We start from the raw sequence: 13,285 nt of genomic DNA on the forward strand, positions 1-13,285 counted from the left end.
ACGACTCCCCATTTATCTATGGGTCATGTCAAAATCCATAATTTTAGGCAACAAACCTCTCCCCAACTTTAACATGAGGTCAGTTAACAACTGTATGTGTAAGGTTGTCAAATAACATAATTAAGCACATGCAGTCCCCAAGTAATGAACAAGATAGGTTCTGTAGTTGAATTTGTATGTTAGTTTGTATGTAAGTAGAACTCCAGCCATATATGCAAAGGTTATCCTGAAAGTAAGGTCACAAGATTTTTTAAAATATATATAAACAATGACTATATTTTAAGAAAACTTACATGGATTGTAGCATAAGTATTACATTATTTTTCTGCATAATCACCATTCATTTCAATACATCTTGTCATCTGTGGAATGAGTTTTTGATGCCTGTCATAGAAGTTTCTCTCCGCCTTTTTCAGCCAGTTTGTCACTTCGATTTTCACCTCATCGTCATTAGAAAAGTATTTTCCACCCAGGTGTTCCTTCAATTTAGTCGAGAGATGATAGTCACTGGGTGCGAGATTAGGGCTGTGAGAGGAGTGGTTTAAAACATCCCAACCAAATGAAGTCAACAACTCTTGTGTTGCATCAATGGTGTGCGGACATGCATTGTCATGAAGGAGACAGACTCCCGCAGTCAGCATCCCATAACGTTTGCATTGCATGGCTCTGCGAAGTTTATTCATGGTCTCATAATGTATTCCATACCCATTTTGTGACATGTCTTGATATTACATCCTCTCCATAAACTGAAACGTTTTTGCGATGAATTGCAGCCGTGTTCATGCCCTTAGCATTTAGGTAGCATATTACAGTGCAAACTTTGCACTGGGAGGGAAACGGAATGAGGATGCTCATCTCTAACCTTCACCATGACGCCAGTTGATGAGCTACTGACGACTGACACTGCTCGTTCACTTCCGCTGGTTTCCCACTAAATGACAGTGGTACCAACTTCCCTCAAGAAAATTCCTAGCGAGAGTTACGTGCCTTGTAACCTTACTTTACAGATAACCCTCATATCTATGTATGTATGTATGTGTATATGTGTGTGTGTAGGCCTGGGTAAAAACGGAAAAATTTGTTTCTAAAATCGATTTGTATTTGGGGGTTTTTTTTGTTTCAATATTTAAAATAATTACAAAATTTTCCTTTTAAAAAGTTCGATATTTACGAAATTTCGTAAATGGTAAAAAATTAACGAATCGATTTCCAAAACAATAATGAATCGATTCGTTAATGGCGGACGCGACCGCGAAATACGCTAAAAAACCTCCAAAACCTTCTGAAGCTTCCCTCTCCCTCTGTTCTTGACTGTTGGTGTGATATAATTTTTTTTCACTAATTAAACCATAAAACTGGCCCAGACATGCAGAAATAATAACGAAACGACCTCAAAACAATAACGAAACGAATACAATATCGAAATACGAAGCATTTACAAAACGTTTTTGAAAATTCATTTTTTTTAATGCTCCAGAATGGTTCGTTATCGTTTTGTAATTGAAAAAATTAACGAATTATTAACGAATTACGAATTAACGAAACGAAACCGCCCAGCCCTATGTGTGTGTGTGTGTATGTATGTGTGTGTATATATATATATATATATATATATATATATATATATATATATATATATAAAAGCTTTGGGTAGCATAGGGAAGGGTCAACACCCTTGTGGTGTTTGTTTTGCTGTCTGTGCCCCTGTTCAGACAATTTCACCTCACTTTCTATCCCTGTGATGAGGACTAAAGTTTCCTTCCTACGGGTAGATTTCTCTCACTTCCTCTAGTCTCACTCCCATTCTTATATTTAGTGGTGCAATGGGTTAAAGTACTGAGCTGCTGAACTTGTTGACCTTAAGGTTGCAGGTTTGAATCCGGGGAGCAGCATGCTGTCAGCCCCAGCTTCTGCCAACCTAGCAGTTCAAAAATATGCAAATGTGATTAGATCCATAGGTACCGTTCCAGTGGGAAGGTAACGGCGCTCCATGCAGTCATGCTGGCCACATGACCTTGGAGGTGTCTACGGACAATGCCGGCTCTTCGGCTTAGAAATTGAAATGAGTACCAACTCCCAGAGTCGGATATTATTGGACTTAATAGCAGGGGAAAACCTTTACCTTTATCTTTACCTTGCAAGTCGGATGTTTGTAACCCAGGGACTTTCTGCATTCATAGCCACTTAACTAAGACATGCCTTCTACCCTATTCCACCTTAACAGCCACCAGCTGCTCCACATAGTGATTTTTTTTCCTGTTGTCTGGGATATTTCTGTCCTACCACCAGCAAAATCTTTGGAGTGACAATCAGAAACAGGATTCATCTTGCACTTTCTCCTTGCACCAGAAGTATGGAAACAGTTTACTGTTCCCTGATTGACAGGGGAATATACCTTCACTAGTCAATTGTTATGGGCAGCATTAGCAATCATGTCAATGATGACACGATCGCAAATATGGGTGCATTTGCACTGCAGAATTAATTCAGTAGAGGTATTTACTAAATTGAACTTAAGTAGGAATAAATTCAGGACCATGTATTTTATTTTTAGGAACAGTGAGAATATTAATCTGAATCTTATAGTTCAGTACTGGGGAAAATACCTCTCAATGGGGACATTTCCACATTTTGAAGCCTATCCTAGCCCATATTAGGATGCATATTAGGCAGATGCACCCATAACCTTAACTCAGGCCATTGCTGATTGATTAACATGGAAGGTGTGGTCTGTGATTGTGCATCTAGCCTTCGAAATTTCTATAATACAGAAAGTTTAAGAATATCCAGAAATGAATGGATTCACAACTTCATAATAAAGGTCAACCCAACTCAATTTGCCAAACAAAAACCTTGGCATCTCACCGACACATCCTGCCTATATCTTCCTTCTTCAGTCAGCCATACTCTGTTTATGGACCATCGGGATTGCGCAACCACCCAATACCCAAATGGGGGAAAAGAATCATCCAAGAAAGGTGACAAATACTTTGCAATCAAGTACAAGGCAACTTACTGCTCCAGCGACCTGTGCAATGGAGAACTGCCTTCTGTACATCCTCACAACGAGACTACATTGGTCAAAGGTAAAAAAAAGAAGTGGCAAGAGCTTCATGGCGTGAGAGCTGCATGCATGGCAAGAAAAGATTCAGCATGTATGTTATCTCCATGACATACATCCATTTCTCATGGGATAGAATCATATTGATCTCCTACCTTCTTCTTTTTTTCACTCTGTTCTTCATTCATTCAGTCCTTCTTCCTTTCACTAGAAAGATGCAAGTTGTGACAGAGACATTTTAAGTCTAACTACAGTCATATACGGGGGTTGAATGAAAAGTAATGCCTCCATCTTCGTAACTCCTCAACAAATGGCAGTACTGATATGCGGCAGGTACTGGCTTGTTCACTAGACTCTCCTCTACAGTTCCAATTTGGGAGGAATCCTTAGCATTGAATGGTTGTGGTATTAAAGTGTGAAGTATGGAACCCTGCACAGACGGTCGATCAATGCAAATTAAACAACGTGCAGTCATTGAATTCTTGACAGCAGAAGGTGTCACCCCAAAGGAGATTCATCAGAAAATGCAAGCTGTTTATGTTGATTGTGTTGATGTGGGTACTGTACGTCTTTGGGCGAGTAAGTTTAAAGATGCTGTGGTGACACCTTCTGCTGTTAAGAATTCAGTGACTGCACGTTGCTTAAGTCGCATTGACTGACCGTCTGCACAGAGTTCCATACTTCGCACTTTAACAACACAACTGTTCAATGCTAAGGCTTCCCGCCAAAATGGAACTGTAGAGGAGAGTCTCCTGAACAAGCCAGTACCTGCCGCATACTAGTACTGCCATCTGTTGAGGAGCTACGAAGGTGGAGGCATTACTTTTTATTCAACCCTCATATATATACATACACACACACACGCACATTCTCTTTACAGCTTCCCACCTGTAAATTAACAATGGAAACTCATGTATAATCATAGATTTGGAAGAGACTTTGTGGGCCCTCCAAAGAAGGAGCCTCCACCACACTCCAGAGCAGAGAGTTCCACTGCTGAACAGCTCTCACAGTCAGGAAGTTCTTCCTAATGTTCAGGTGGAATCTCCTTTCTTGTAGTTGATGCCTCAATTAATGTAATTTTATTGGTATCTATTTTTATTTTGAAATTTATTAGTAGCTGCTGCATTTCCTTGGCTTATCCTTGAATCAGAAGGTGTCACCACAGCATCTTTAAACTTACTCGCCCAAAGACGTACAGTACCCACATCAACACAATCAACATAAACAGCTTGCATTTTCTGATGAATCTCCTTTGGGGTGACACCTTCTGCTGTCAAGAATTCAATGACTGCACGTTGTTTAATTTACATTGATCGACCGTCTGTGCAGGGTTCCATACTTTCCTGTAGTTTGAAGCCATTGTCTTAGTCTCCAGAGCAGCAGAAAACAAGCTTGCTCCCTCCTCCCTATGACTTCCCCTCACATATTTATACATGGCCATCATGTCTCCTTTCAGCCTTCTCTTCTTCAGGCTAAACATGCCCTGCTAAACATGGCTCCTCGTGGGGAGGCTAAACATGGCTCCTCATTTGGCTTGTTCTCCAGACCCTTGATTATTGTAGTCGTCCTCCTTGGGACATATTCCAGCTTGTCAACATCTCCCTTTAACTGCAGTGCCCAGAACTGGACACAGTATGATTCCAGGTGTGGTCTGACCAAAGAGGAAGAGAGGGGTAGCATGACTTCCCTGGATCTAGACACTAGACTCCTATTTATACAGGCCAAAATCCCATTGGCATTTTTAGCTGCCACATGACATTGTTGGCTCATGTTTAACTTGTCCTACAAGGACTCTAAGATCTTTTTCACACATGTTGCTATCAAGCCATGCATCCCCCATTTTGCATCACTGCATATCTGAGACCTTTTTTTTGTCCTTTCTTGGATCAAAGAGAAAGATTAGGAAAATTGGCTGCAATTGAGTATGATACCTTTGAAAAAACATTTGAGTTTTAGCACTACTCCATTTTAGCTATTCACAACTGGAGATTAGACATATGGATGATAAGTCTGGAGACACTGATAATGAACTGACATATAGATCTTGCAGGGCTCCCTGGTGGCGCATTGGGTTAAACCACTGAACTCCTGAACTTGCTGACCGAAAGGTTGGCGGTTCATATCTGGGCAGCAGGGTGAGCTCCCGCTGTTAGCCCCAGCTTCTGCCAACCTAGCAGTTTGAAAACATACAAGTTTCAGTAGATTAATAAGTAACGCTTCTGCGGGAAGGTAATGGCGCTCCATACAGTCATGCCAGCCACTTGATCTTGGAGGTGTCTATGGACAATGCTGGCTCTTCAGCTTAAAAATGAAGACGAGTACCACCCCTTAGAATCGGAAACGACTAGACTTACTATCTGTTGTACTTCAGAGCAGGAACACATCTGACTTGAAACACCACACCAGCTTGGCAAAATCAGCAAGCAGTTTATTGTAGAATATATGTAGGCAAAGCAGTAAAAATAATTAAACAGTAAAAGTCCAAAATCCAAGATAATCCATAAGCTTTAAAATTAATCAGGTCCGTTAGTACATAGAAATGCATTTAGCAAGGCACTTGAAAACATGGAACAAAACAACAGGAATTCTCAGGCAAAGACTTGGCTACAACTTGATACATGAAACATGAGCATTTGAAAACAAAACCAGCATGAATTACAAACATTGACTCGACTGAGACACTAGAGTCCCATGAATCATTATAAACCCTTTCCAAAAGCTGAAACTGACAGGAAAGCTTTCTTTCCCACTTTCCCACTAGTTAACAATTTCTCTTTCTTTTGTTGTTAAAGAGCAGAACATCTGAGATTCTGAAAGTTCGACCTCTGTTTACTAAAACTTTGTTTTCTATCCAAGGTTTCACTATCATTCTCCTTCTGCACCTGGCAGAGCAACATCATCATCATTTTCAGGCTACTGCTCTGAGAAAAGTGGTGAAAGGTCTTTCCCAGGAATGTGTCCTTGCTCAGGCTTCTCTTCTGAATTTAATTCCGACCCGGGCAAAGCCATATCCTCAGGCCCATCATCAGGAACATTATCCCCATTCCTTTTATGCACATCAACATGAACATCATTCCCAACCTGAACATCAGACTGAAAAACAACACTGTCAGGAGAAACCTTTACTATAGATCCTGCAACTGATTTGAATTTTAATTGTTAATTTATTTGGTGATTTGTTCCTATGATCCCCTCCCTTTTTCCCCATAACTGTATTTAATCTGTTTATTCAAAAAGTAAATAAATAAATGTAAATAATGTATCAACATATAAGCAATGAGTAAGTAATCCTATAGGTTAAAGAGCCCCGCTCTAGTTGGGAATAAAATTAACAGGTTTCTCCCTTTCATTTTGATATAGAAAAATGTAAGCCAAGCAGTTCGAAGAAATGCTATGCTGGCATCAACTATCATGAATCTGAAACAGGACTAGAACCTGTGACATGCCGCAGCGACTCTGACTACTGCTACCAAGGATCTGGGCATATCAAAGCCGGTGGGTAAAGTAATCAAACCCAGAGCTTAAAAACAAATCCTTCATTTCTTGAACCCTGCATTATAAATCTTCACTTATCCTGTTCCTGCATACAAGCTCATGTTATTTTAAAAGATTTTCTTTCTCTCCACTGAGTAGGACTGCAAAATACTTTGCATTTTATTATAGTTTCTCGTCCCATGTATCTTTTGTTTGGGGCATGAAAGAATAACTTTGTGCTGATGATGAAATAAAATCCAGAACTGTGAAAAATCTCAGCAACCATTGACCATGTTCTACAAAGTAATGATACTGGAGAGACTGATGATGTTTATCTACACAAGAATTATTGGTTTTATTGGTTTTTTGCTGGCTGGAGTGTGGGATCATTGGTAATTCCCATTCTGTTGTCAAAGGCTTTCATGGCCAGAATCTTTGGATTGCTGCATGTTTTCTGGGCTGTATGATTCCTTTTTGAATCATAGAAGCTTTGGGATGGATCTCCTGCCATGAGGATTTGCAAGTTGGTGATATATCAATAGCTTTAGACCTGAACCTCCATGCGCTTTGGGCATGTTATCTCAGTTCTAGGAAATAATGCATTAGAAAGAGTGACTCCATCAAATCAATAACTCAACTTCCCCCTCCCCAACAATGAACACATTCCCCAGGCTGTATCTACACTGTCCAATTAATGCAGTTTGACAACACTTTAACTACTATGTTTCAAAACTGAGGAATCCTGGGAGTTGTAGATCTACAAGGCCTTTAGTTTTCTCTGCCAAAGAGTGCTGGTGCCTCACTAAACTAAAACCAAACAATGAATACATGTATAAAGGATCAAGGTTATGTCTCATGAATAAATCACGCTGCTGGTCATCAGTTTAAAGGACCATAGTTACTAATACCCCAGCTAGACACCAATATAATAGAATATGATTCTTGGCACGGAGCGTTTATATGTGAATGAGGTAATGTGTATGTACTTTGGTAGATTCGCTGCCACCACCTAATTTATTTTAGGAAGTTACAGATGATTCCTCTGAGGTAAACATCTTCCTGCCCACCAGCTCTCCCTTAGCTCCTTACGATGACTGTGATGTAAAGATGTTAAAACAGATAGAAATATTCTCACAGGAAGGAATCACTACTGAGGCTTCTTTAAAAGTTGAACTAGAGAAAATGTTTATTTATAATATTGAACTATCTTCTTTAATGAGGCACAGAAGGTGAATGGTTACTGAGGTACAATAATCTTGATGGTTACTTCAAACAGGTTCTTTGACTTAGATACGAGTAAAACTCCTCACTCTACAATAACGCAGTAGCAGTAAGCTCCCCAGACTAACCTAACCAGATTGTCCCTAGAGCAATTAGCTACACTCTAAGCAGAGTCCTCTAAAAGCTAATCTACTCTAACCCCAGAGAGCGAACCACTTGTGTAAAAACCCACACAAGCACCCAGGCGACTACTTCGACCCTCCTGGCCAATAATGCAGCCTTGCCTGTCACAAATGCTCTCTGACAGAAAAATCTAAGCTCAAAAATCTACCTCTCTTCTCCTCTGTTCCCAAAATCAATCCTTCTTCTTCAAACCCAAAAATCAATCTCCCTGCTCTCTGTCAAGCTGACACTTTTCCCTCTCAGGGATAAACTCCTCCCATCTGTCCTGACCAATCAAAAGAGAGCTTCAGCTCCTCCCCTCTTCTCCTGTTACACTCCCAAGATGTCTGCTTCCTTTGCTGACACTCCCAAAATGTAGTCCTGCCTACTGATATTCCAGGCTTCTCCTTCGGCCTACGAGGTAAGAATCATTACAACATGCATCAGGCTGCATCTACATTGTCCAATTAATCCAATTTGACCACACTTTAACTGCCATAGCTCAAAGTCTGGAATCCTGGGAGCTGTAAATCTACAAGACTCTTAGCTTTTTCTGCCAAAGGATGAAAGCTAAACTACAACTCCCAGGATTCCATTGCAGTGAGCCATGGCAGTTAAAGTAGTCTCAAACAGCATTAGTTTTGATGTAGAGATATTGGAAATATAGATATTTATACATATATTGTATGTACATTACAAGCACTGAAATGTAGAAAAAATCAAGTTCTCTCTGTATTAGAAAGCCAAGCTGACGACAAAAGGGATGCTGAAGGATCGGTGTCCAAGGAACAGGCAATAGGGGGGTGAACATTCTAGTGGGGGGGGGGGGAGATCAGAAAGTCCTGGTACCAACAGATATAAGTAAAAAGTAAGGAGTTTGTCTCCCTCCCTCCTGACAGGTCAAAAGTAGGCCCCTGATGGATGTAAGCTGCTCTTTAGAAAAAATATGAAGACATACCCCTTGCATGTAGAAGATATAATTTGATATTTCTATGATGCTAAAGTGACATAGTGATGACGTTAACATATGTAGAAGCATGTTTCTTTGTTTGCCTGCATTTGAAGATGTATAAAAAGGAAAGTCAACACCTTTATCCTCACTCTGGTTCGGTTTTGGATTAGATTCCACACCAGAGTCTCAGCTGAAAATAAACTTACTTTTCTGTCTTCCAGAAAGGATCACTCTTGGTATTATCTCTCCTATCTGCTGCTACAATTTGACAGTGTAGATATGCCCCTAGATTTGTTTCCATCCATCCTTTTAATGCTGCACTGTATTGTGGAAGATCTGGTCATATATCTTACCGTCTCCTAAGACGATTGTTTGTATTTCTTCTTCTATCTCCATTCTCTTTCCAACAAACAGCAAATAACGCTCTACATTTACGCGTCAGAAGCTGCCGAAGCATCTGTCGCATTCCTCAGCAACAGATTTTTGGACCAATAGAGATCTCTCTCAAAGGGTCCTGCTGCTCTGGAAACCTCTGCAACAAGAAAGAAAATGCTGATCCAACCCCGACTGCTCAAGCGTGGGAAACTACCAGTGAATTATATGGACACGGCACTGTCAATCAAACCGGCAATTTCACCAACCTTGGCCATGGATATGGCCTCTTCCGAGACTTTGAGTGTGAGGATTACATTGTCGATAATGGCACAGAGTGGTCCTTCATTGATCCTGGAGCACAAGGGGCAGTATCACCTTTCACTGATCATGGAGCACAAGGGCCAGCATCACCTTTCATTGATCGTGGAGCACAAGGGCCACCTAACAGCAAAGGGTCCACCCTTCAGCTCAGACCTCTGCTGCTCACTCTTGTGGTTACAGTCCTTGCACTATCTTGGTGAGATGCCTTGGCTTCCAAGATCTCTGATCTGATTTTGGAAGAGGTATATTGTAGAAGGGAAGGAAAAGATGGGTCAACCTGAGATAGATAAATTTCTGGCCTTCTGTAGTCCTCTCCTAACTATCAACCAATTGTTAACACAGCCTGGCCATATAGGCCCCTTCTACGCTGCCATATAAAATCCAGATTATCAACTGTGAACTGGATTATATGGCAGTGTAGACTCATAATCTAATTCAATGCAGATTATGAGGATTATCTTCTTTGATAATATGGATTATATGGCAGTGTAGAAGGGGCCATAATCCAACTAGTTGTTGACATATACTGCTATATAATCTCTTCACTATTTCTCCTACTGCAAAGGGAGATGTTGCAATGCTTTCCTCCATTTTTTTAAAGAGAATAATCTGATGATCTCCCCAGTCCGCATTTACTGGGATATAGAATCAGTCCTTTTCTCCTACCCTACAATGTCTCTTTCTATAACAGGTGGGTGAAATAAGTCAGCTTTAGGGAAATTAATGATGCAGTCAGTAATTCTATTTCTTGGGAGCTTTAGAGTGCATCTACACCAGTGGTTCTCAGCCTGCAGGTCCCCAGATGTTTTGGCCTTCAACTCCCAGAAATCCTAACAGCCAGTAGGCCAAAACACCTGGGGACCCACAGGTTGAGAACCACTGATCTACACTGCTGAATTAATGCAGTTTGACAACACTTTAGTTGCCATGGATCAATGCTATGGACGCATTGGATTCCTAATTTGTAACTGGTGAGGTACCAGTTCTCAGTGGCCGAGAAGACTCAAGCACTTGTAAAACTATAACATCTGGGATTCTATAGGATTGAGCTATGGCAGTTATAATGGTGTAAAGCTGCATTAACGTCACAGTGTAGATGCACCCCAGTCTTAGTAAATGTAAAGGATTCCCCTTGATATTAGGTCTAGTCGTGTCCGACTCTGGGGGCATTGTCCGTAAACGCCTCCAAGGTCATGTGATTGGCATGACTGCATGGAGCACCTTTACCTTCCCACTCCATGGTACCTAGCGGAAAGGTAAAGGCGCTCCGTGGTAACTATTGATCTACTCACCTTTGCCTGTTTTTGAACTGCTATGTTGGCAGAAGCTGGGGCTAACAGTGGGAGCTCCCCAAATTCAAACCACCAACCTTTCAGTCAGCAAGTTCAGCAGCTCAGTGGTTTAACCCGCTGCATCACCTGGGGTTCCACAGTCTTACTTTTATTATATATCTTGCAACTTTATATAACATATGTAATATGTCATGAATGTAATTCATATTTGTGAGCAGGACTAAAGTGCATGATAACAAAAGGCATTGGCTTCAACCACAAAAGGAGTCACAGGATCAGGATGCTGGAGAATTGGTGGGGAGGTAAATTGTTGCTTCAGATTCCGGATTCCTGTTTATGACTTCGAAGTTCTTGGAGGTTTTGCCTTTCTTGTGTGTCTGTTTTCATGTTTATGGATATAACTTTTGAACAATACCTTGCCTAAGTATTCTTTTGCTTTGTGTTAACTCAAGTCACTGTGGATTGCTTTTTGATGCATTGGTTCAAAAGCTGATGAACTCTTGATCTCATTGGAAAATACTTCATGTACTTTTGCTGCTTCTTTTTCATTTGCTTTTTTCCCCTTTTGTACTTATTCATTAATAAACTTTTACTTATTGGATTATCTGAACATTGAGTGCTGTTGGGCAAAAAGGTGTCCCAGGGCTACAGTGCAATGCTCGGGGGGGGGGGGGGGGGCACAAGGCTCCTTCAATACCCATGCCGCACAACATGCTCACTGGGAAAGTGAGTTCCCATTTGGAAAGGGATGGAGAAGGCTGCAGGGGAAGAAGGGGAAGAAATAGGGTGAGCTGCAGCTTCCCTAATTTGTGAGGCTGTCCAGCCCAAATGCCACCTCCACCTCAGGCAGGCATGTAGCCAGGGGGGGGGGGGGGCTCGGGGGGCTTCAGCCCCCCCCCCCCCGAAATTCTCATGGTGGTTCGCGAAAAGGCCTTACTGGTGCATTATTTAAACTGTTATGTTTATTCATATCATGATCTGATCACCATACTCAATATATCCCATATGCATGGGGGTATTGGGGTAATGATACAAAAGGTTTGCTAGGCTAGACCCTCTTTCACTCAGACTCAGCCCCCCCCCCGAAACTCAGCCCCCCCTGAAACCCCCCCTGAAATTTTTTTACCCCCCCCCCCCCCCCCGAAACGAAATCCTGGCTACGGGCCTGACCTCAGGTAGAGTGTTGCTCAGCCCCATTAGCCCCCATTAGTTCCTGTCATGCCCCATGAAGACCCTCATTGTTTACCCCTAGTTAAGCCCATTTTAGTTAGAGGGATTAATATTTTTGTACAGTTTATGAGGGGTCAGCCTAGAAAGCCTCTTTGCATTTGAATCCTCCATCATCCTGCCCCTTTAAGAATCCCCTCAAGGGTAGAGCCTCAGACAAAGCACTTCTGGTTCTTGGAAGAGTCAGCCTTTTTGTTGAAGAGAGAGGAGGGCCAGAAGGTCCACAAAATAGCACATCTAGTTGGAGCTGTATGGTAAAGGTAAAGGTAGTCCCCTGACATTAAGTCCAGTCATGTCTGACTCTGGGGTGTGGTGCTCATCTCCATTTCTAAGCTGAAGAGCCAGCGTTGTCCATAGACACCTCCAAGGTCATGTGGCCGGCATGACTGCATGGAGCGCCGTTACCTTCCCGCTGGAGCAGTACCTATTGATCTACTCACATTTGCATGTTTTCGAACTGCTAGGTTGGCAGAAGCTAGGGCTGACAGCGGAAGCTCACGCCGCTCCCCAGAATCGAACCTGCGACCTTTCGATCAACAAGCTCAGCAGCTCAGTGCTTTAACCCACTGCACCACCGGGAGCTGTATGAGTTGCACTCAAATCCAGTCGGATCTGTATTCAAGTTCAGTGAAAGTTAAATGTCGAGACCATCTTAGAGACAGCTGAACACCATACAAGAGAGAGACAAGAAGAAGAAATAAAGATTCAAGAGCCTCAGTTTAGCCAGAACTGTGTCTTATCTCTCAAAGACTTTACCTCTTCTCATAAAGACTTTGTAGTGAGACTCAGGAGGAAAGTCTAAAATTCTTGTCAGTTTAAATTCAACCATACAGTTTCTGATCTGTTCCCTGGGCAGGCAGTTCACTTTCCAAGTAGTTAAGATAGTGTGGGTGCAGAACAGTCCCCTTTAGCCAAAAAAAATCTGTATGGCTGCTGTGGTCCATATTGGCTAAGGCTTCGGCTGCCCCATCTAGGATCGTTTTAATAGATTTGGCGGCTGAATCCCTTGAATCCTCTAAATCCATTACACCAAATCACACCCCTAGTACAAACTCTCTCTGCTATCTTCATCCTATGAATAATCCTGAGACATTGATTATGTTGGCACTTAAGTAGTTGTTTGTATAGCCTTAACTCACAGCCTGTTAGGAACTTTCAAATTATCTAACATGCTCTCCTTCATTACTTTAATATACC

At 41.7% G+C, this 13,285-nt stretch overlaps 1 protein-coding gene across 2 annotated transcripts in view; it reads left to right on the forward strand.

The window, feature by feature from the left end:
- The window catches only part of LOC137094895 (ly6/PLAUR domain-containing protein 5-like), a 21,993-nt gene extending 10,531 nt beyond the window's left edge, over positions 1–11,462 (forward strand). For both annotated transcript variants that reach the window (XM_067460833.1, XM_067460834.1), the window contains 3 exons: positions 2,898–3,086; positions 6,425–6,559; positions 9,288–11,462. In XM_067460833.1, the coding sequence (XP_067316934.1) occupies positions 2,898–3,086; positions 6,425–6,559; positions 9,288–9,769 (806 nt within the window). In that variant the 3' untranslated portion in view covers positions 9,770–11,462. The remainder of the gene's footprint in view (positions 1–2,897; positions 3,087–6,424; positions 6,560–9,287) is intronic.
- The last annotated feature ends 1,823 nt before the right edge of the window (positions 11,463–13,285 follow it).

The sequence above is a fragment of the Anolis sagrei genome, chromosome X (assembly GCF_037176765.1).
Source record: "Anolis sagrei isolate rAnoSag1 chromosome X, rAnoSag1.mat, whole genome shotgun sequence".
NCBI classification, from domain to species: domain Eukaryota; kingdom Metazoa; phylum Chordata; class Lepidosauria; order Squamata; family Dactyloidae; genus Anolis; species Anolis sagrei.